The sequence below is a fragment of the Crinia signifera genome, chromosome 5 (assembly GCF_055691185.1).
Source record: "Crinia signifera chromosome 5, ASM5569118v1, whole genome shotgun sequence".
Taxonomy (NCBI): Eukaryota; Metazoa; Chordata; class Amphibia; order Anura; family Myobatrachidae; genus Crinia; species Crinia signifera.
Genome location: NC_139221.1, coordinates 299,407,211 through 299,429,470, shown reverse-complemented (window position 1 = coordinate 299,429,470; position 22,260 = coordinate 299,407,211). Strand labels below are relative to the sequence as shown.

The following is a 22,260-nucleotide window of genomic DNA, read 5'->3' as shown; positions in this document are numbered from 1 at the left end:
AAACAATGACTGATGATTACCTGGACCTTGATAACATTTACCTAAAGAAGCAATCCTGTATCCAATGCTGGTGGGATAACTACAGATGTAATAGAATATGTGTAGCACTAATACAGTATAATTTCCGGTACCTCTACATTCCACAAAGTAACCAAAGACTCACAAGGCTGTATACTGAGGGGCCTGGTTATCAAATACTATTTGTGTGATATTTTGGGTTGCAAATATTAAGAATATTAAGGTGACATTGAATAGGATGAGAGATTCAGAAAGTGAGAGATTTAGTAAAAAAAAAATCAGTTTTTTTAAAGCGGCAATCATTTACACTGCAAAATCAAACTGGTTTTGCAGTGCAAATGATTGCCGCCTTAAAATAACTGGAGATTTATTACCAAATCTCTCAAATGAATCTCTCATCCTATTAAATGTCCTCCTTAGTCTCCCCAAATGTTCTATGTAGGGCTACAGGAGGGTATGTCTTTGAGCCCGGCTGGAGAAAAGTACTATATAAATAAACGTTCTTATTGTTGTTGTTGTTATTATTATTATTATTATTATTATTATTATTATTATTCCCCATTTCTGTCAGTAGCTGCAGCCCCCATAGGTTTTTATGAGGGATGTAAAGCTGCCAGATTGACCAAGCTCCAAGATGTGAAGTGTTCTGGAGTTTGGCTCCAACAGTATAATGCCATCTCCAGATGACAGTAGCTATAGTATTCTTTGGGCTACTATTACACTCATTTTTGATTGGACTCTCTTTCAATCCCCAGTGATGCATATTCTGGCGCATAGCCGCACCTGCTCATTCATTACCGTCTCTTGTCAGAGCCTCTTCAAATGCAAGAGACACTTCATAAATTCACATGAAACTATACATTTTCACTTTGCAAACATACAGGGATAATATTGATTACATCCACATGAAAAATGCGGGTTGTGATAAATATGCAACTCTCAAACCAACCACATAGGCCAGTATTCAATGCCTCTGATTCTCCATATTTTCTGGGGAATCAGGCAGTTCCCCGGGTTTACAGGGAATTTTCTCACTGGAAAAACAATTCACCCTATTCAATGGACACAATTCTCTGCAAATGAAGAGCGAATGTCTGGCTATTCTCTGTTTGTGATTCTCCGCGATTCGCCGGTGGTTTTCAATGGGGTTTTTAGTGGAATTCGCCGAGAGTGTATTCAATGCTGAAGTGGAGAACTGCTTTCTCCAGTGATTTTCCCCGGATTCTCCATTTTACATTCGCCATCTTTTTCTGGAGAACTGGAATGTGATCTTTGAAAATAAAGCGTTTTTTATTTTGTTGTCAAAAATCAGATTTTTTTTTCTGTGAAGGGGCATGCTATTTTTATTCATGTGTTTGCTGCACATGAATATATTTTAATTATTATTTTTTTTTTTAAACAATAATTATTTTTTTCGGTACTTGTTTCCTAGCACGGCCACATATCTTATGGATCGTGTACCTTTAGTTAAGGTACACGATCCATACGATGGACCCGATTTCCTTTGAAATCAGGTCCATTTGGCCGGCTAGGACAAAATATCGGGGGCATCGCGTCGGTCGGGACCGTTAACAATGGTCCCGACGCGACCGACGCGATGCCCGCGATTTCCCCATAGGCTTCAATGTTTAAAAATATTTTAACATTGAAATCGTGTCGGGAAAGGTAAAATATCGGGGGCATCGCGTCGGTCGGGACCATTAACATAGGTCCCGACGCGATGCCCCCGATTTTTACATAGGCTTCAATGTTAAAAGATTTTTTAACATTGAAATCCTGAAAAAATGTGAAAAATGTGAAATGGGCCAATATGACCCATTTCACATTTTAGATGTCCCCGTCGTCACCCCACGATAGACGCCAACCCGAAGCGTGGCGAGCGCAGCGAGCCCGCGAGGGGCGGCGGTGCGGGTCCTCCGACCTTTTCATTCCCCTACTATCCACGTCGGCGTGGAGTTGAGAATAGAATAGTGTGGCGAGCGCAGCGGATACCTTCACAGTTATACGCGTCCCCTCGCGGGCTTCACAGGTGTCCGTGGCGACGCGGACACCTGTGAAGTCCGCGAAGGGACGCGTTTACCTGTGAAGGTATCCGCGGGGCTCGCTGCGCTCGCCACGCTTCGGGCTCGCTGCGCTAGCCACACTATTCTATTCTCAACTCCACGCCGACGTGGATAGTAGGGGAATGAAAAGGTCGGAGGACGCGCACCGCCGCCCCTCGCGGGCTCGCTGCGCTCGCCACGCTTCGGGTTGGCGTCTATCGTGGGGTGGGGTGTACGCCGTGACATTTGGGGGGGTTGGGAATATTTTACATTGAATCCAATGTAAAATCGGGTCCCAGGGACCCGATTTACATTTAATAAAAAAAAAAAAATCGGGTCCAAAATCGGTCGGTCGTGACGATCGCATCGCATGCGATGCGATCGATCCGATTTTTCCGACACGACCACCCCGATGTAAATCGGTGTGGCCGTGCTAGGAAACAAGTACCTTTTTTTCTTACACATTCACCAGCAGGGGGCCGAGCCGGGAGCCGCTCATTAATATTCATATATTCACTGCACACTGGTCCCGATCATTACACATGCACGATCGGGACCAGTGTGTAGCGGCTCCCTAACACAGCCCCCTGCCAGCTCTGGGGGCTCTCCATCTGTCCCCCACAGCCCTCCTTCACATCCGCAGTGTCCGGCGCAGGCAGGGAGGCTTCCATCTCCCTGCCTGCAGCCGTCCCCCAGCTCCCCGGCGGCATTCGCCGGGGGGGGGGGGGGGTTAAAATTCGCCGCCAGGGGCAGAGAGCCCCTGAGGCATTTGAATAGGGAGAACGGGCGGCTGCCCGGCGAATCTCCCTACAGGGAGAATTGGGGAGAAAGTGCAGCGAATCCTACACAGGATTCGCTGCAACTCCCCAGAGATAGCATTGAATACCTGCCATAGTATTTGGTACGATAACGTAGTATTCAAAACCTAACTTTCGGTTCCCTGCTGGGCCATATAAATTTAAGATATAGGGCCTTATTCTAGTTCACTCTTTCTGACAAAATCCTTCTTAGATGGACAAAACCATGTGCACTGCAGGGGGGGGGGGCAGATGTAAAATGTGCAGAGAGAATTAGATTTGGGTGAGTTATTTTGTTTCTGTGCAGGGTTAATGCTGGCTGCTTTATTTTTACACTGCAATATAGATCTCACTTTGAAGTAAAACCCCACCCAAATCTAATTCTCTCTGCAGAAGTAACATCTGCCCCACCTGCGGTGCACATGGTTTTGTCCATCTAAGAAGGATTTTGTCAGAAAGTGTGAACTAGAATAAGGCCCAGAGTGTGTTGGAGGGTAGTCATGAAGGGACCCTGACTGGAAGAGTTTGGAAAAGATACAAAAATCTTGAAAGGACATTTATTTTAATGGTGTTTATAAGGCCATCCCAAGCTAAAAAGTGGATTCCCCAAGAGCCGAGATCTTGACAAACTTTCTCAAATAGAGGAGGACAGTTGGTGGAAAACAACTTGTCATAAGAGTTGATGAGTTGCACACCTTTAAGAAGAGGAAGTGGAAGCTGAAGGTGTTTTGCAGCTGGAATAGCATAGTTGAATCAATATGCAAAGGATGCACTTCCATTTTATCCGGGTTGACCTTTAAATAAGATAGAAGACCAGAAGTGTATATTTCATTGAAAACCTCAAGGAGAGAGGAGGTTGCGTGGGTTCGGGGGCCTTAAAATAGTCTGGGATTATGATATAAAGATGCAACACCATGCAAAAATTCCCATGAAAACCAAAGGCCTGTAATGTCAGATGCATGAATGTCCAGTGCACTCTGTCAAAGTTTTTTTCAGTGATTCCTTATTAGCTATATGTATAAGATCAATGAGTTTACGTGTGTTGTCAGACACCTGACAGCCCACCTTGATTCATATGAACTGATGAGGGACAAGAGGAAAATCCGAGTAGGGACACGCCCCTCTTTACAACGATTTCCGCCCTGGTGGTGAACTTCTATAGATATAAAGTAGATAGCTAGAAGCTAATTAGATGCTATGAGCAAGTCCTCCCCTTGTCCTCTGTAGAAGGTTTGATACATCTTCCCCATATATGTATTTTTTATAATAAACCGGGCGTTTAAAATCTACTACACAGTAACTGTAATAGAATGTTCCACGGGATGTTGTTATTTTACCTTTATGTGCCGATATTTACTGTCGGGAAATATATCGTCATTCACCTATTCAATTCTGCCATTAACGACAGCATTGAAGGGTGTCAGATCCGACTTTTTTTTCTGTTTTGTTGGAAACGGCCACGGATTTTCAAATTCACGGCGACTTTCTGGCAATTCGTATATTTCCGCCATTTTGCAGACCTTCCGACACTTGACAATTGGTACACTGAATACTGACTGTTGATGTACTGTTGGATGAAACGAAAAAAAGGGAAGGAAATCCAACAGTCAGAACCCCATATTGAATACCCACCCCCCTTAATCTCCATTATATGATTTTGTTCAAATTGGTGCAAAAAGCTTCCTAGTATCACTATATGTGAAGTACATCTAAAAGATGCTATTTGTGGAAGCTGCTTTATTGTCGTACTAAAGTTCTATAATTGCTTCTTTCTTTCTTCTACTCTGAGAATACCTTTCACAGACTTTACAAAGGCTTGGAAAAGACATTACCTTTAATATTTCCTTTTTATAGATCCTTGTTCTGTTCAGTCGTTAAGTGCTTTGGCCAGCTGGGATTATATTAATTCTCTGCTGCTAGGCAGAATTCCAGGCAAGTTTCCACCACCATGGAACCCGGCAAACACAATGTATATGTCTAACAATTATAGGCTGTCATTTGCTAAGGAGACAAATATGGGAGTGCAGCATATTCTACTCTATGCAAATGCTCTCGGTAAGCCCCAGGTACACACAGATGTCCACCCACAGTTTTTCATATCCAACCGCTTAGATGAGTTGCAAAAAAGCTTGTGGGCTTGTTACATGTGACAGGAATGTGCGTGTGGGCAGGATGTAGGCATTTCAGTTATTTAATCATTTGGATCAACCCCTTTAGTTTGCAATGTTTATTTTATTCTCTAATACATCATACCTCTTTAGAAGGTTCTAATGCCGTCTGCCAGGGGGCCCATAGCAACATTTTGAGGAATTGCCTGTACCAATGCTTCTAGAGAGAGACACCTCTCCATAGTAGTTGTTAATGTTATGCCCTATAATAGTGTCCCGGTTCACTTTATGAACCATCGTGGTGCTCACATTGTATGGCTGCTACTACTCTTTGTACAGCACTGTATCCACAAATCACAGTGTCCTCAGTTCATTTTATGCCATATTTCAGTGCCCCAGTTTGTATTCTGCCACACTATAGTGCCACCACCTTTATATTATGAAACATTACAGTGCCCCCAGTTCGTATTATGCCATAATATAGTGCATCCACTTCATATTATGCCACAATACAGTGCCCCCAGTTCGTTTTATGCCACACTATAGTGCTCCTACTTTATATTGTGCCACATTACAGTCATTCAGTTCATATTACTGTATGTGACATTATAATGCCTTTCAGAGACATATTATACCACATTATGTTGAGCTACTTCAGGGACATACCTAGATAAAGTCTATTTCAGGCCCCAAGGCAAAAGTAAGACCCCCAATGGTGAAAAATGTATGTATTATGTAACTTTGACAGGGAAGTTGGGCCGCTCTAAGCTTTGTCTCCCATAGCAGCTGCACTACCAGCACCCATGGTAGTTACGCTCCTTGAAATCTGCGGCAGTCCACGATAAGCTCTCTGGCTACACTTAATGCAGATTTCAATTTTAGTACGAGGGAGCCTCGTACAGAAATCTATCATAAGTAGACACCTACGATTATTTCCTTATCGCAGGTGCCACGATTACGCTAACTCATACCTATTTGTACTTATCTTGGAATCTGTGGATTAGCACGCATTAGCAAAGTAAAAGTCCAAAGCTACAAGCACTTTTCCTTGTGTAGTAATTACCATGACGTATTGTATCCAAGCCTAGCTCTTACTAAGGGGCATGTTTATCACAATATGTCTAACCACACATGTGCCACCACTGGCTTTATTAGGACAATGCATCATTATTTATATTAGTTTTTATGTAAACACAATGTGCTCTACGATAATACAAACGGCATCCATTGAAATGTAATGTTTGACTATAAACACCCGCTTATCAAATTTATTGGGCTGTGAACAATTTGCGTCTTCACCTACATAATGGCCAGATTCCCCCATTTGAAATGAATTAGACTGTCTTGGCATGTACGAAGTATAAATCTTAATTATTGGCATTTGGTGGCTGAACCAGGCTATTTTGCAGCTAGCCACATGCGCCAAATTTGCCCCCATGTGCCCAGGTATTTGGTCAGATGCTGGCAATCTTAGACTAAATGATAGCTATAGAACAGAAGTGCTCAATGCATCAGTACGTGCAAGATTTCAAAGAATACACACATCCAGGGTCTTACTGGCCTACAGGGGGAAACCCCCGGTCTAGGGTGGTAGGATCCCAGGATTTGGCCCCAAAATTTCTGGGATTTCAATCCCAGAATTGGAGTTTCCTATCCCAGGATCTTGATCACCCTCTAAGATGCTGCACAGCTATTCCTTACCCCTGTGTGCAGCTCTGTGCTGCGTGATGTGGTCAGAGGTCACGTTGCACAGGCCGCACCCCCACACCTGCCCGATCTGGTGCTGCCCACCCGCTCTCTCCCGGTGGCACTGGGAACCCCGGCACCACTGCTGTCTGCCCCATACTGCCCGACCATGTAAGTTAGTGTGCAGGGCAGCCAGTGAGTGTGCGATTGTGTGGAGGGCGGGGCGTGTTTTTTAAATTACGGAGGTCAATCCCGGGAATCCATGGATTGAGCATTTTTCAATCCCAAACACCAGGATTGAAAAAATGCCCCAGGATTGGCATCCCTATGTAGGCCCCACTGCCTGAGGGCCCACCTCCTTACTTTATGGATCATGATCCAGACAGTGTACATTAGTTACAATATACTGCACATAACAAAGTATCATGCATGGACTGTCAGTATTTACACATTAATTAGGGGGCCCAGACAGTGGTGGATCTTTTTATATCTAGGGCTTGAACTGTTATTGGGGCCCCTTCGCAACCAGCAACAATAGGGCAAAATTTAACAAGGTACAAAGGGCCCTAACTGCTCTTGCAAGGACAACACCCAGCACCAGCAACATTGTCTTATTAGACCCCTCCTTGTCCCAGGCTCCTTCTCACCTGTCATTGCTCCCAGCCTCCTTCCTGGGATGGGCTCTCTCAGGCTCCACCATCCCTGGGAATGTCACAAAGAGAAACTCTGCAGCTGTTGGTAATTTCAGTTTAAAAAACAGATACATGTATGATGCTATGTACACAGCGCAAATCATAGAGCTAGACTACAACTCCCATCAGCTCCCGCGGTGCTGAGACATACATCCAAGCTGTACTGGCAGCTATGCTGTACTGGAAGCCTGGCTGTCAAGTGTTACTGGTGACGCGTTAAAACCATGCAGTACCTAAAAACAAGAGGTGACAATTGGATTTTTACGTTAAAATGACTCCGCTTTATTAGTTTATCAGTAGATCTGCCCCTGGGCCCAGACCTTAGACTCTGTAATCGTTAGCCAAGCCTTTGTGTTGACTGACCACACCCCGTATGGATACTGGCCACACCCTTTAGCATAGTCCGCTTCCATTCCATTCTCCCAGTGGGCCCTTTGGTCCAACACTGCCTGAAACCCATAAAACAATGATTGTAACTGCTCAATAAAAGTCACATTAAAGAACAACAATCCACAGCCAAAGGATAGTGGGACAAATGTATTGATAAAGTGATTGGTGATAACGCACCAGTCAGTCAGCTCTTAACTGTGATTTTTCAAACCCAGCCTATGACTTGAAAGTTAGGAGCTAATTGGGTGGTGCGTTATCCCTGGCCACTTTATAACTTCAGCAGGCTTAACAAAACTGCCCCTTGTTTGTAAAAAGATCAAAGAACAAGTATATATACCATACATGCAACCTAAAGAAAGCGAGTTCAATTGTGATGTTCATCAGTGGTGTCACTAGTCCAGGGCTGGGCAATTGCGGTCCTCCAGATGTTGATGAACTACACATCTCAGTATGCCTTGCATCAGTTTCAGCGTGGCCACATAGCAAAACTAATGTAAAGCATCCTGGGATGTGTAGTTCATCAACATCTGGAGGGCCGCAATTGCCCAGCCCTGCACTAGTCCCTTTACAATACATTGGTTTCATTATCAAATATCTCATTCGGCCCACAGAATTGCTGTCTGCAGTAGCGGGTACACAAGACAGCAACGTTATACTGAGAAAGCCCTGTGGATGTAGTGTAGATTTTAGAATGTCACTGTGCGGCATTTCATACTCACATTGGCGGTTGTTTTTTTCTGGATATTGGATTATTTGAAAGTGATTTTAAATTGCTTAGGCAGAACAGCCAGTAAGGCATTTCTAGCCATTAATCACTACAATACAAAACAGGGGGTTGATAAATTACCTTTTAATAGTTTTCAGTATCATTTCTCAAAATAAGTAAATTAAACGATGAAGCCTCTAAATTTGAATATGATAAAAATAAAACATTCTTGTAGGGAACACACAGTTTTTATTTGCGTATAGAAAGTAAAGCACTGACCACAAGACTTTCTGAGGTTCTATCTTTTAAGCTGGCCATACACTTGTCTGAATTGGACATTTTACCCAATTCCGACATATCGGGCCAAGAAATTGGATGTGTTTGACCTCTGATCCGATCCATTGTGCAGTCCTGTGCGCATCGGATCGGAGTCGGAGATTGCACTTGCTTGCAGGTCCAACCTCCGACACGGGCAGCCTACCAGCAGCCAGGAATGGGATTGTATGGGATATATCTCATGCAAAAGAACCGCATCCGATATATTGCATGCAAACCTGCTGCCAGTGAAGCTCCCGGGCAGCTCAAGGGTATTTTTATGTGACGTCTCCCTCCGAGAAGTCTCATTAGTGTATGGAGGCTATTAGTTTTCATTGAGTGAAACTTATATCCAGAAAGATTTGGGCATTGTGTAAAGGTGGCCATACACATGCAGATTATCTGCAGATCTGTCTGGTTGGAACAAAAACATGGTTATGGATGAGCGCAAATGACAGTTGACCATTTGCTTGGAAATGCTGGAAAACTGACAAACTGTCACTCATCCATAACCATGTTTTTTTTCCAACCAGCCAGATCTGAAGATAAATCTTACTAGTGTATGGGCACCTTAAGATGTTTGTATACATTGGCACATGGCAGTATATTTACAAAGCAGCAGCTTTTGACTGCAAAATGGAAAGCGCCACTAACAACTGCACATTAGGCATTTTGCATTTACTGCTTGTGGCACTTTAAATTTTGAGATAGAACCTACTGATTCGCAAATACGAGGGTGGATCAATAGAGGAAAGTCCACCAAGACAATGCACCAGCTCCATCTTCTGGAATTGTTGCGGCCGAATTGCAATTTATAGTCCAATCCATGCAATTTGGCCGCAACAATTCCGGTGCATTGTCGTGGTGGAAAAAAAAAAAATAACCCATGAATCAATCTGAAATTTGGTATGGCGTTGTTTGAGAGATGGTAGTACACGATAGTAATACCAACTTTCCTCAGCAACTCCACCTGTCTTCTAACACAGGTGCTTATTGATCCACCCTCATCCCATGTGATATTTTGCAGTGCGCCAGACCACTTTAAGTAACCTGCACAGAATCCAATTGCAGGAGTACACAGCTCTTTAATATAGCCAGCTGGGTCATCGAATCTGCACTGTCATTTCTACTAGATTACATTCAGATTTAGTTTTTGCTTCAAGTGCCGTTCTATGGAAATGAGTTCCCTCTACGCAGGATGTTGAGAGAAAGCATTAATCACATTGCATGTTCCCACAACGATATTGCTTTAAAATCCAATCAGTTGTGCAGTTGGTGTTCACTCTTGTGGTTATATTCTTAAAATATAGAAGACCTGGTACTGTTTTGACGTTATGTCTGCTGAACTGAAAGTTATTTTCTGCCCCGCAGGAGGTTTTATGATGACGGAGCGATAGTCTTGGGGGAAGAAGCAAACATGCTTGCCGGTATGCTGCTCGGTCTCAACGCCATTGATTTCAGGTATTTGAACCACTTGGAACTCCCATTGTTTACGCATCTTCTGTACGTAGTCCCCCCTTGGGTGAGTGAAGCTAAGAATTAATTTATATTTATCAAGAGAAGACGGTTCCAGTTCACTCCATATAAAGTCTCCAGACAACTCCACAAAAATTTACTCATCTGTTGAAAATATCTTTTTTTTTTAATGTTTATAGACTGTAATACACTTTGAACCATTAGACACACTGTTTTATTAATGTAACATGCCTAAATATTCTCCATGGGGTTTATTTACAAAGAGGCTTTTGTTATCTGGCGCCTTTGTGCGAGTTAGAATAACATAAATAACAGTGGCAGGGACATTCATTGTGGAGCCTTGCGCGCTTTACAGTGACTGTTATTGCCGCTTACATTTTTTGCTCCTTTCACATTGAACCTGTTTTTACCCATAAGCAGTTGTGGTTGTGGGCAGTGACTTCATGCATGGAATCAGCCTAGCACCTTCTATTAACCTCCACCCCATGGAGGCAGCCAACCATCCCATCCATCCACCCCCCCAGTTCCCTTTCGCCGCAGGGACCCCGCCGCAGACTTCCCATCTGCCCAGAGACCCAGCTGCACACTGCCCATTCACCAGAGGGACCCAGCTGCCTCCCCAGCAATGCATGGACTGCGCTGGCCAGGTACCAGGGGAGGAGGTGGGGGAAGACTCCACTGGGCAGGTACCAGGGGAGGGGTGGGGGAGACCCCGCTGGCCAGGAACTAGGGGAGGGGGGTCGGCTGGTGTGGGGTCCAAAATACCGGTTCAGACCCGTTCACACTTCAAAAATAACAGGTCTGAACCGTGCAGGATCCTTCTTTTATACCGTTTTGAATTACTGGTTCTCTTGAATCAGTAATTTAAAACTGGCGCTTTCACACTGCAGCTACTGTATAACCGTTTTGAAACAGTTAAAAATCAGCAAACTACCATGTTATAGCTGCGGTGTAAAAGGGGTATTATTGATGTTCTAGCACTATCAGGCATCGCAGATAACAGCTGACATTAGTCACTCCTTTATATGGGATGTGGTCAAAATATTTGCAGGCAGGAGATAGACAGTGGGATCTAGAATCCCAATACATCAAGGAAGTGCCGGAGTTGGGATGGGATGGGGGTTAGGGTGTTGGGGGGGGGGATGTTAGGGTGTTGGGGGGGGGGTGTTAGGATTAGGCTGATGGGCATGGCTAGGGTCATGCTGTGGGAGAGGTGGGTCAAGGTTAGGGTGAAAATACTAATATCTGGGATCTTTGCTATGCAGCGGTCAGCATTTCGCCGGCTGGGATCCCTTTTAACAGGATATCAATACCAAACCCTCTAATGTCCAGTTTAAGGGTCAGATGTATCAAGCGTTAAACAGCGATAAAATGGAGAGTAATAAATACCCATCCAATCAGCTCGTACCTGCCATCTTACTGGCTGGGTTTGAAAAATGACAGGTAGGAGCTGATTGGCTGGTGGTTTATCACTCTCCACTTTATCACTTTTTTAAACTCCATACATGTGGCCCTTTGTCAGAGTGGAAAGCATTCTCCCTTATCCCATGCGCCAGAACCCTGTTTGCATTGTAGAGCGCATTTGTGCACCTTTATTTGCTCTGCCATGTTCTGCGCAGGCTTCTTCTAGTGCTGTGGCATGTATAGTGGACACTGAGCTTGGAGTTTACTTTATACTGTGCTAGCTGTACTAAACTAAACACTGGCATATTTATAATGGTTCGCTCCGTTTTTTTTCAGTACTTGCACTCCGTAGTCCCGCTAGCCATTTTCACATGCGCTGTAGACTCAGGGACAGCTGTATTGTCCCTTAATGACCCCAGTGTCTGCAGTGCTGCCAGCTAGGTAGGAGAGTGCCCAGTTGGAGTTTACATACAGGACTCTATCTAGCAGTGCCCCTGAAACAAAAAAAGGAATAAAAAGACTGCGCTATGCTCGCTCTTGGGCTGGCTTCTCTGACAACTTTATTGTCCGCAAAACAAAAGAGCAAAACGCACAGAGTAAAATGTCCTCTTTTAGGTGAAGCCCCAGTATCAGCTGACTGCTTCATTAATATGACATATTATCACATCTCTCAAAGGACCAGAAAGCCTAAAATACACATCTGCAATATTGGGCAATTTGACCACAGTGGAGCCACAAATTATACCAATGCTCATAACTGTATATAGCAAAGTCAAATCTAAAGATATGGGGGTTACTGGTGGTATTTTTGTATTTTCTGAGTTTTATAGCTGTCTTTTTAAATCTGTAACACAGGGACTAAAAAAGATTTATTTTAAGCGTTTTCCAGTGCTCTTTACCTGAGTTCCATAGTCCTGTTGGGGGTTAATGTAATAGGGTGCAAGAAGCCAATGGTGCAGGAGTTTGTTCGAGAATGAGCACAATATTTAAAGCGGCAGTCATTTACAAGGCAAAACCAGGTTTGTATTTCCTTGTAAATGATTGCTGCCTTAAAAATGTGGCCATTATCTCATAAACTTCAGCACCTCTGGCATCTTGATCCTATTACATTTGGAATCATAGTCAAAATAATAGCCGTACTGCTATACACAAACCTTGCCTTCATTCGTGTCGGGATTAATCACTTAAAATGATAAGTAATATAACAATAATATATTGTTCAAGAGAGCGCACATATGATACCTATTGAGTTTTCAATTATCAAAAATAATTTATTAATAGATCACATAAAAAATCCAATTCATGGATACATATCACATATAAAAAACATAGGAAAAAGCCATATAGGGTAATAGTATTTTTGCATATATCACAAATGCGCTGCACTTCAGAGCCAGGTCTCTAAATATCAACCAAATGGTTTATGTTATTAACAGTTGGATGGTCCATATAGTTACTTAGTCACTCAGGTGTAGCTGTTTCCATGAAATAAACCATTAGTGATATTTATACTCCAATCTGGTATGATACTGTTATAACTGGCGTCTTTGTTTATGCTGTAACTTTAAACATGCACAGTTACTTCTGTGGTTCACAGACACAGTCTCGTATGTAATTGGTTAGAGATTGGTGGTAATCCTTTATGATGGTGTAGATCACTTTTAAAAGGCTGCTGACATAAGCCACGGGGGGGGGGGGGGGGGGGGGGTGGTACACGCTGGCAGTGGGTTGCTGTAAAGATGATCAGACCGCAGCGTGAGACCAGCTAACTTTCAACTGTGTCTGCGAGTAGTCCGCTCGCACTCAGCCGGGGGTGGGCACTCGTTAATACAGTCTTAGGACCAATGTTACCAGCAATCTCCTGCTCCACCGCAGCGGCACTTTCAGGCAGACTCCATTGTTGTTTAGCAAGTATTATGCCGGAACCTGAACATGAACACAGATGATGCAGCTATATTGTTTGTATTCCGTACCCGATGGCGATTTCCAATATTAAAGCAATTAGCAGGGGGTCTTGACGCGTTTCTCCGTCATTTGGTTTTGGCGGTTTCCTCAGAAGACGTATCATAGTAAACTCATAGTGGATATAGGGGTTATCTGTGTGCAGGCCGGATGTATGCATTGCTTCAGTACTAACTCTGGTTACATTTCCTGTGCAGTTTCTGCCTGAAAGGAGAGGGCCTAGATGGAAGCTTCCCTGCTGTCATAGACTATACGCCTTATCTGAAGTTTACACAAAGGTGAGCATAATGCTACTACATGGGGGGATGCACTAATATCTGCCGCCCCACTTCGCCGGCTATAGCAGTGATACTAGTCACATATGTTCTAACATATGTGATTTATATCACAAACGGCAGCTCTTGCAAGAAGAGCTACCCTTAGTGAAGCAGCAGGCGGAGGGTGAGCGGGTCCCCAGCGGCTCCCCCTCCCTCCCTTACCCAGCTGCCGCTGCTGCGGGGTGGGCTCCGCCTCCTTCTACCTGCACCCAGAAGGGGATGTAGAGAGCTAGGGAGGAGGAGGTCACAGCACTGTGCTGCCTGGACACAGGTGTGGGGGGGGACTGCGGGGGTTCCATGCGGGGCAGCCTCGGGTTGCGGTAAAAAGCCCATAGACTTCTATGTCGCGGTAACCCGGCGATCGGGTTTTAGTACATTCCTAAATGCGGTAAAACCCCCGCTAATAGGGTTTTTACAGCATTTTTGGTTTAGTGCATCCCGCCTCAAAGCTTTTATTATCACTTCTCCATTACATACAGTTCAGTCATTTCTAAAGACTTCTTATGCTAGGCTCCGTAATGGCCTTGTGTACTAGGTTCGAGAGAGTTTGTTTGTGATTGGATAAGTAACTTTATTTGAGGGCTAGATGTACTAAGCTTGAAAAGTGATAAAATGAAGAGAGATAAAGTGCCAATCGGTTCCTAACTGTCATGTTACAGGGTGGGTTTAAAAATGTCAGTTATGCACTGATTGGTCATTTATCACTTTCCATTTGGGTATGTGTCAATCAAGAGGGGAGTTTCAATCCGGGATTCCAACTGTCGGAACGGCCCAACATTCAGATCCCTGTCCGTTTTCGGTCAGCTCCACTGTAACTCGACAGTCTGAATTTAATGTTCCAGCTATCGATTGTCGGAAAGTGGGCGTGTCAGCAATAAGGGCTGTGTATTCAACAATCAGCAGCTGTTTCCGACAAATCAGCCATCAATAGTGTCGGAAACGTCCACTATTTCCACCTATCGGAAATCACGGCCAGAATTAAATGCCGCCCCAAGACTGTAAAGCAGGCATGTTCAAACTATGGCCCTCCAGCTGTTGTAAAACTACAAGTCCCAGCATGCCTTGCCACAGTTTTGCTATTAGGGAATGCTAAAACTAGAGCAAGGCATGCTGGGATGTGTAGTTTCACAACAGCTGGAGGGCCACAGTTTGGGCATGCCTGCTCTAATGTATTCAATCTGAGACTCCGACTGTCGGAACGTCCCGGCAGTCGGAATCCCGGGCTGTTTTCATTCATTTCGACTAACTCGACAGTCAGAATTCAATATTCCGGCTGTTGAGTGTTGGGAAGTGGCCGTGTCGGGGAAAACGGTCACGGACTGTCGAAAAACAGCCTTGAATTTGACAATCCGCGGCCGTTTTCATCAAAACAGATCCGACTTGTTTTAAAGTCTGATCGGTTTTGACAAAATCTGCCTTCAATGCTGTTGGAAACGGCAGCATTGTATAGGCGATGCCCGCTATTTCTCCTGTTGGAAATAGTGGCCGGGATTGGATACCGGCCTAACTGTTTGGAGTTTGTTTGTTCTGCCCATGTTTGTATGGTTCTTCTGCTATAATTCAAAAACTTAAAGGTAGATTGTTTTAATTCTGACAAATAATTAACTCTGTATATACAGTACATGTGGTAGGAAATATAGATTGTAAGCTCTGCAGGTTCAGCAACTCATGTGAATGGGAAAACTCTCCTTATAAAGTACTGAGGGAGATACATAATTGTGATGGATAAATAGATACATTACAAACACTTGTATTAACAACATCTCTTTATCTGTAATTTGTGTGATCTTGCTCAGCTCGGACAGCATCAGTAGCGATGAGGAAGAGCTGCGCACACTGGGTAGCAGCGGCAGTGAGAGCAGTACCCCAGAAAACATTGGTCCCCCTTTCATCATGGACGAGAACAGCTGGTATAACAAGTGCAAGAGAGTGGAGCAGAAGTACCGGCTAGCCCTGGAGCAAAAGGTACCGTCCTCTTATCTGCAGATGAGCAGACCAAAGGCTGTGTTCTACTAAGTGCGGTCATATTCATTACATAACTGAGGGCTTTCTATTTTATACATGATGTTCTTTTACCGTTTCACAGCAAAATGTCATGTTAAAAAGGAGGAGGAAACCGGGGTCGGTGACACCCAGTGTGGCCAATCGCACACACGCAGCGTTGGTAGATTGCTGGACTGAGTAAAGCCAGTGATGTCACTGCAGCTCACATGATTTCAGTAACTTTTTTCTGAAGTTACACAGTCAGTGATGTCACAGCGGCTCACATGACTTCTTCAGCATTTTTATATGATCGTGTTCATTTTCAGGTTTCTTGGCCCGTGCATTGCTTGCATGAATTGTCTGAATGAACAAAGAATACTGCATTAAGGCATGTTGGCGCCTGTAGGTTTATGAGGCTGCTCCAGAGGTGCACGCATTTTCTTGGGCTGCTGCAATCATGTTTGCAATGAAAGTGCAAAAACATGCTGATCAGCCCATCTTGTGTATATAGAAGCCCACTGCCAGGGTTTCACATCCACCACTCGTGTAATAAAGAGACAACATGGCCGCACTGTGGATCTTTGAGCTAGTCTGTGCAGTCTGGAATGATTGTCTCACCTAAGACGCCTGGATCTCTCGTGTTGTGGAGTAATTCACATTGCAACACGTAGACCTTCCCGGATAACGGTCCCGACACACATTTTCTCAGCCACCCCATTTAACGTCCCCAAACGCTGTCAACCTGTGACTCCGTTTGTAAATATATCATCTCTGTGACAGAAGTTGGTAAACCATGGCAGAACATGCGCAGATGAATATGCAGTGGCAAGAAAGCACTACACTGCATTCTTCAACGTTGTTGCGTGTACTCTTTGAATTAGGCCCTTTGAGCGACCTCCAGGTGCCAATCAGGGCAGAAATGCTAAGCTTTGGAGAGTGATAGAGAGAGAGAGCGCCCACCCCGCATTCATCGATCAGAGGCGAATATAAAAGTTTTGAATTACTTCCGATGGGGAGAAAAATCACTTGATGTTCAGCAACCATCTAATGACTTCTCTCCCCTTCAACCACATAGGGGGGGTGGGGTGTTCTTGCATGCTAACAGGGTGGGGGGGGGGGCATATGTTTTGCAGGGCTTTAGGCGGTTCTGACCTATTTGCTAGGCTGCGAGTTTATGCAGCCTAGCAAACAGGTCTGAATTAGGCCCTTTATTTCTCTCAGGTACTAATATAGAATGGACTCACCTCCCAATAAGCTGCAGTTTAAGTTCTGTATTCAATGCTGCGGCGTGCGGCTGGCATGGCGGTTAAACAGCGAGTATCGCAGAAAACCAGCGATCCTCGCTGTTTAAACCGCCAGCCGGCTGCTCGCCCTATTCAACGTTCTGGGGGGAATCCCTGCTGTCACAGGACGGCGAGGATTCCAACTAAAAACAACTGTTGCTATTATTGTTTTTATAAAATATCTGTTTATTTTTAACATATGTTATATTGGTTAGTAATTTGTACATATATTTTGCTCTCGGGAGAAATTGTGTGTAAAAATATTTCTCAAAGTTAGTGCAGTTTCTTTTTTTTTTTAAACTTTATTTCTCTGATCTGTATTTTTCTTCAAGACCCTCAATTAGCAAGACATTATAGTTTTAGGAGCAGATCCAGTTGGTAGAAGCAATTTTCCACCCTGGTCAGATCCTATTGTGCTGTAGTGGTGGGGAAGAACAGATGTCACATGCACCACCTAAAGACGAGGAGTCTCGAGGAAGGCGTTTGTCTAAAAAAAAACACTGCGGGAGATGTATCAAGCTTTTAAAAGTGATGAGGTTTCCCATAGCAACCTATCTGCTACCTATCATTTTATAGAATGCACTTGATAAAGTAGATGTTAGCAAAAAAATTTAATGGTTGCTATGAGCAATTTCACTTGTTCCCTTCTCCCATTCGGCCAGATGTATCAAAGAGTGTTATTCTTGTTATCACTCGTTATGAATCATAAATGGTCCTCCAATCAATCAGCTTCTGTCATTTTTCAAACACTTGACAGTTAGGAGCTGATTTGCTGGAGCACCATTTATCATTTGGAACTAGTGATACCAAGAGAGTATCACTGTTTAATAAATCTGCCTTGTATAGAGAAGGCTTGATACCCCCCCCCCCCCCCCTCATTAACCTGTTGCTGTCTGCTGTAGATCTGACACAGCAGGAATACTGTTATATACTGTACATGTGTTTGTGCAGGAAATGCAATCCTTTTTTTTTTTACTGGACTCCAAATGTTCTAGAAATGGCCCTAATCTTTGCACAACTTTTGGTATTCTTTATATAGAATAATATATGTTTTGCAAATTAATCTGAAAGTTGTCAGTACAGTCACACAGCAGAACGGACAACGCATTTACATGGTTCTAACTTAACAACAAAATGAATATTGCGTTGGTCCATGGTGGCTGTGCCACTACCAATTCTGAAAGAACTGGTAACCCCATCGCCAAGGGGCCACGCCCGATAGCCATGCAATAACAGCCACGGGTGGGGGTGGGGGGGGGGGAGGGGGAGTGGGATGGGATGGGTTTCTTTAGTCTCAGGTTCCCAAGCCTGTATGTGGGTCTCTTTGTCTCAGGTTCCCAAGCCTGTATGTGGGTCTCTTTGTCTCAGGTTCCCAAGCCTGTATGTGGGTCTCTTTGTCTCAGGTTCCCAAGCCTGTATGTGGGTCTCTTTGTCTCAGGTTCCCAAGCCTTTATGTGGGGTTCTTTTGTCTCAGGTTCCCAAGCCTGTATGTAGGTCTCTTTGTCTCAGGTTCCCAAGCCTGTATGTGGGTCTCTTTGTCTCAGGTTCCCAAGCCTGTATGTTGGTCTCTTTGTCTTCGGTTCCCAAGCCTGTATGTGGGTCTCTTTGTCTCAGGTTCCCAAGCCTGTATGTGGGTCTCTTTGTCTCAGGTTCCCAAGCCTGTATGTGGGTCTCTTTGTCTCAGGTTCCCAAGCCTGTATGTGGGTCTCTTTGTCTCAGGTTCCTAAGCCTGTATTTGGGTCTCTTTGTCTCAGGTTCCCAAGCCTGTATGTGGGTTTCTTTGTCTCAGGTTCCCAAGCCTGTATGTGGGTCTCTTTGTCTTAGGTTCCCAAGCCTGTTTGTGGGTCTCTTTGTCTCAGGTTCCCAAGCCTGTATGTGGGTCTCTTTGTCTCAGGTTCCTAAGCCTGTATGTGGGTCTCTTTTTGGTTCCCAAGCCAGAGCTGTTGCTTTAATTCAGACGACGATCCAGTGCCAAGGAAAGGTGAGAGCATTCCTGTGACTGGCACATCTCTCCTGCCAGGTTAGTTATCTGCAGGTTCAAGTTCTTCAGGGAGTCCAGCTTCACTATCAAGGTCCTGTGAAGCTTCATCAGCAGCAGTCTTATGGCAATATCGTCTGTAACAAATGATGCCCAGTGCTATTGCAGCGAACGCTATACTGAAATAGACAACTGTTATGCGGGTGATCATCAAATAATAGGTGTTCTTCAGATTCAGATTTTGTTTCAGCTCATCGCTCAGGTCACTTTCTTTAGCTGCTTCTTTTGGAGGAGTTTCTTCTTTATAGTCTGAAGTTGGATTATTCTCCTCATAATAGATGTTAGTTCCATCATCTTGGGCCAAGCGATCTTCAGCTGCCCGAATTGGGGCTCCATTGCCCTCAGTAATCACTAATATTAGCAAAACGAATATCTGTAAACACAGCATCTTCAATACAGGTCTGATTCCACTGACAACTTCCTTTCAAATGGTTCCTGATGATCCTGATGCAGCCTATGACATCACAATCAGTCTCAGCCTCATGATGAAATGTCCTGTGATGTCATAATGGAAACCAGAGAAGTGGCTGGGACCTTATTAGAGGCAATTTGTATTATACAAAAGATGAAAAGGTTTTGTCATCCATAGAGCACAAACTATTAATTATTTGTCAGAATTATATAAGGCAGTTAAATATTAAAATGAAGAAAAAAGTGTAAACTTTTTTTTTTAATTTTTCTCCAATGAGATTCCTGGTTCAGTTAGATTACCTGAACACATTACTGCTTGCCACGAGTTTCCATCATCAACCATTAAAGAAAGGGCTACCTTTTCCCCAATTAGTACCAGCTGTTCGCATTACATCGGGAAAATGAGTCTTTGATATTATGGGACAGGATAGTTTGACGCTATGGACCTAAAGGTGCCCATACACTAGTAAGATTTATCTTCAGATCTGGCTGGTTGGAACAAAAACATGGATATGGATGAGTGACAGTTTGGCAGCTTTCCAGCATTTCCAAGCAAATGGTCAACTGTCATTGTCTCTCATCCATAACCATGTTTTTGTTCCAACCAGACAGAGCTGCAGATAAATCTGCGTGTGTATGGCCATCTTTATTCAGATCTGAGCTCAGTACAAATTTGTGCGGAAAATGGGCAAAACCATGTGCACTGCAGGTGGGGCAGATGTGACCTATGCAAAGAGAGCTAAATTTGGGTGGTGTGTGCTGAAACTAAAATCTACATTGCAGTGTAGAAATAATAATGCAGCCAGTATTTACCCTGCACAGAAACAAAATAACTCACACAAATCTAACTCTCTCTATACATGTTACATTTGCCCCACCTGCAGTGAACATGGTTTTGCCCATTTTCCGCACAAATTTGTACTGAGCTCAGATCTGAATAAGGCCCTATGTTTGGATCTCAAATATGCAATAGCATGGAGAGAGATCCGTGAGTCTATTCTATGACACTGGCACATTATACAGACCAATCCGATTTTGGGTGGAGTCTGCAAGGCTAAAGCACTGTTCTGTTACAGATGTAGCCAGAATATCAAACAAAGGAACATGGGTACGGATATCAGCCCAATAGCCAAACCAGGTGAAAAATTGGTTAACTAAAATAACTGGTTCCTACAGATGCACTGGTTGTGCCAACTGGAAACATCTTCTTACATTTGGCAGCTTCGAACACCCAATTTCAGGTATACGATATCCACTTAAACATTGGATGAATTGTGACACACGTTATGTTGTCTATTTGGTCCAGTGTTGAAAGACGCGGAGGAGATCGACGTAAACAACTACTCACGCGCGATTGTGTTATTGGATATTCAAACTTAATGCGAGGAATCCTGACGGTTTAAATCTTTCCCATTGTTATGATTGGCGCATAGACTGTGGTGCTAATTATAGGTTTATATAGGGTTCTCTTTGTGTATTATTTTTGTGTATTTTGATGTTGGTTTGATACAGTGCTACAGTTTCTCTTTCTATATATTATTTTTTTATACTATATTATGTTGTTCTTTAATATTGTGATATATATATTCGCTACGATCACTATTCGATTATGGTCTCCAATATTCAATAAATCACTGGATCATGCCATAGATCAGTGGTAGCCAACCCTAGCCCTCGAGAGCTACCAACAGTTCACATTTTCCAGACAACCTAGCTGCTGCACAGCTGCACTCATTAATCACTGACACATTTTAAAAGATACACAGATGGAGCTAATTAGCTCACTTGTGATTCTGTGAGGAGACCTGCAAAACATGCACTGTTGGTAGCTCTCGAGGACTAGGGTTAGCTACCCCAGCCATAGATCATGAGTCTTCAACCTGTGGCCCTCCAGATGTTGTGGAACTACATGTCCCAGCATGCCCTGACAGTTTTGGCATGCTCTTATAGGAAAAAATGTGGCAATGCATGTTGGAACATGTAGTTTCACAACATCTGGAGGGCCACAGTATGAAGACCCATGCCATAGATGATCAGTATTTGCAGTCGACATGGTGACTGTATTATTGTTGTTACTGGAAACATCACCTCTGCTCCGGTCGTCTGTCTGTGGCTATGGACGTTTGGTTCTGGCGTCACTCCCCTTAGGTCATGCCGATTTGGGTTGTGTCTAGAACCACTTCTATTCTTTGACAAGGATGTGATGTTGTGTGAGGGCGGAAGTTGTAGATGCCCTCACAACGGTGTATATTTCATCTATAGTTTCCATAGAGGGTGGGTGATTTAATTTTATTGCAAGTGGATTGTACCCGTTTTGCTCGCCATGCTTTGGCACAGTGTCTCATTTAGCTCACCACACCATTATTTCTTCCCCATGTATACTTGGACCCAGTAGCTGATTGGAAAGACAAAAGACGGAAGTGGTTCTAGCCACAACCATGCTGATGGTAAGGCCCATGAGGGGTGTGTTGTAGAGTAACCGAGCGCAGTGGGACTAGGCTTACATACAAATCAAATGTGCAAGTGTTTGTTTGCCCTTGCACATGTGATTTGTGAGTCAGCCGTCCTGAGGAAGGGGCTTCAGCCTCAAAAACGTTGACAATTTCCTGACCCTGCTTTTATTTACTTATCA

General features: G+C 43.8%; 1 protein-coding gene across 3 annotated transcripts in view; it reads left to right on the top strand.

Moving 5' to 3' along the window:
- The window catches only part of RUNDC3B (RUN domain containing 3B), a 209,372-nt gene that overhangs the window by 100,793 nt on the left and 86,319 nt on the right, over positions 1 to 22,260 (top strand). For all 3 annotated transcript variants that reach the window (XM_083189371.1, XM_083189373.1, XM_083189372.1), the window contains exons 5-7: positions 10,126 to 10,215; positions 13,794 to 13,874; positions 15,710 to 15,878. In XM_083189371.1, coding sequence (XP_083045497.1) covers positions 10,126 to 10,215; positions 13,794 to 13,874; positions 15,710 to 15,878 — 340 coding nt within the window. The remainder of the gene's footprint in view (positions 1 to 10,125; positions 10,216 to 13,793; positions 13,875 to 15,709; positions 15,879 to 22,260) is intronic.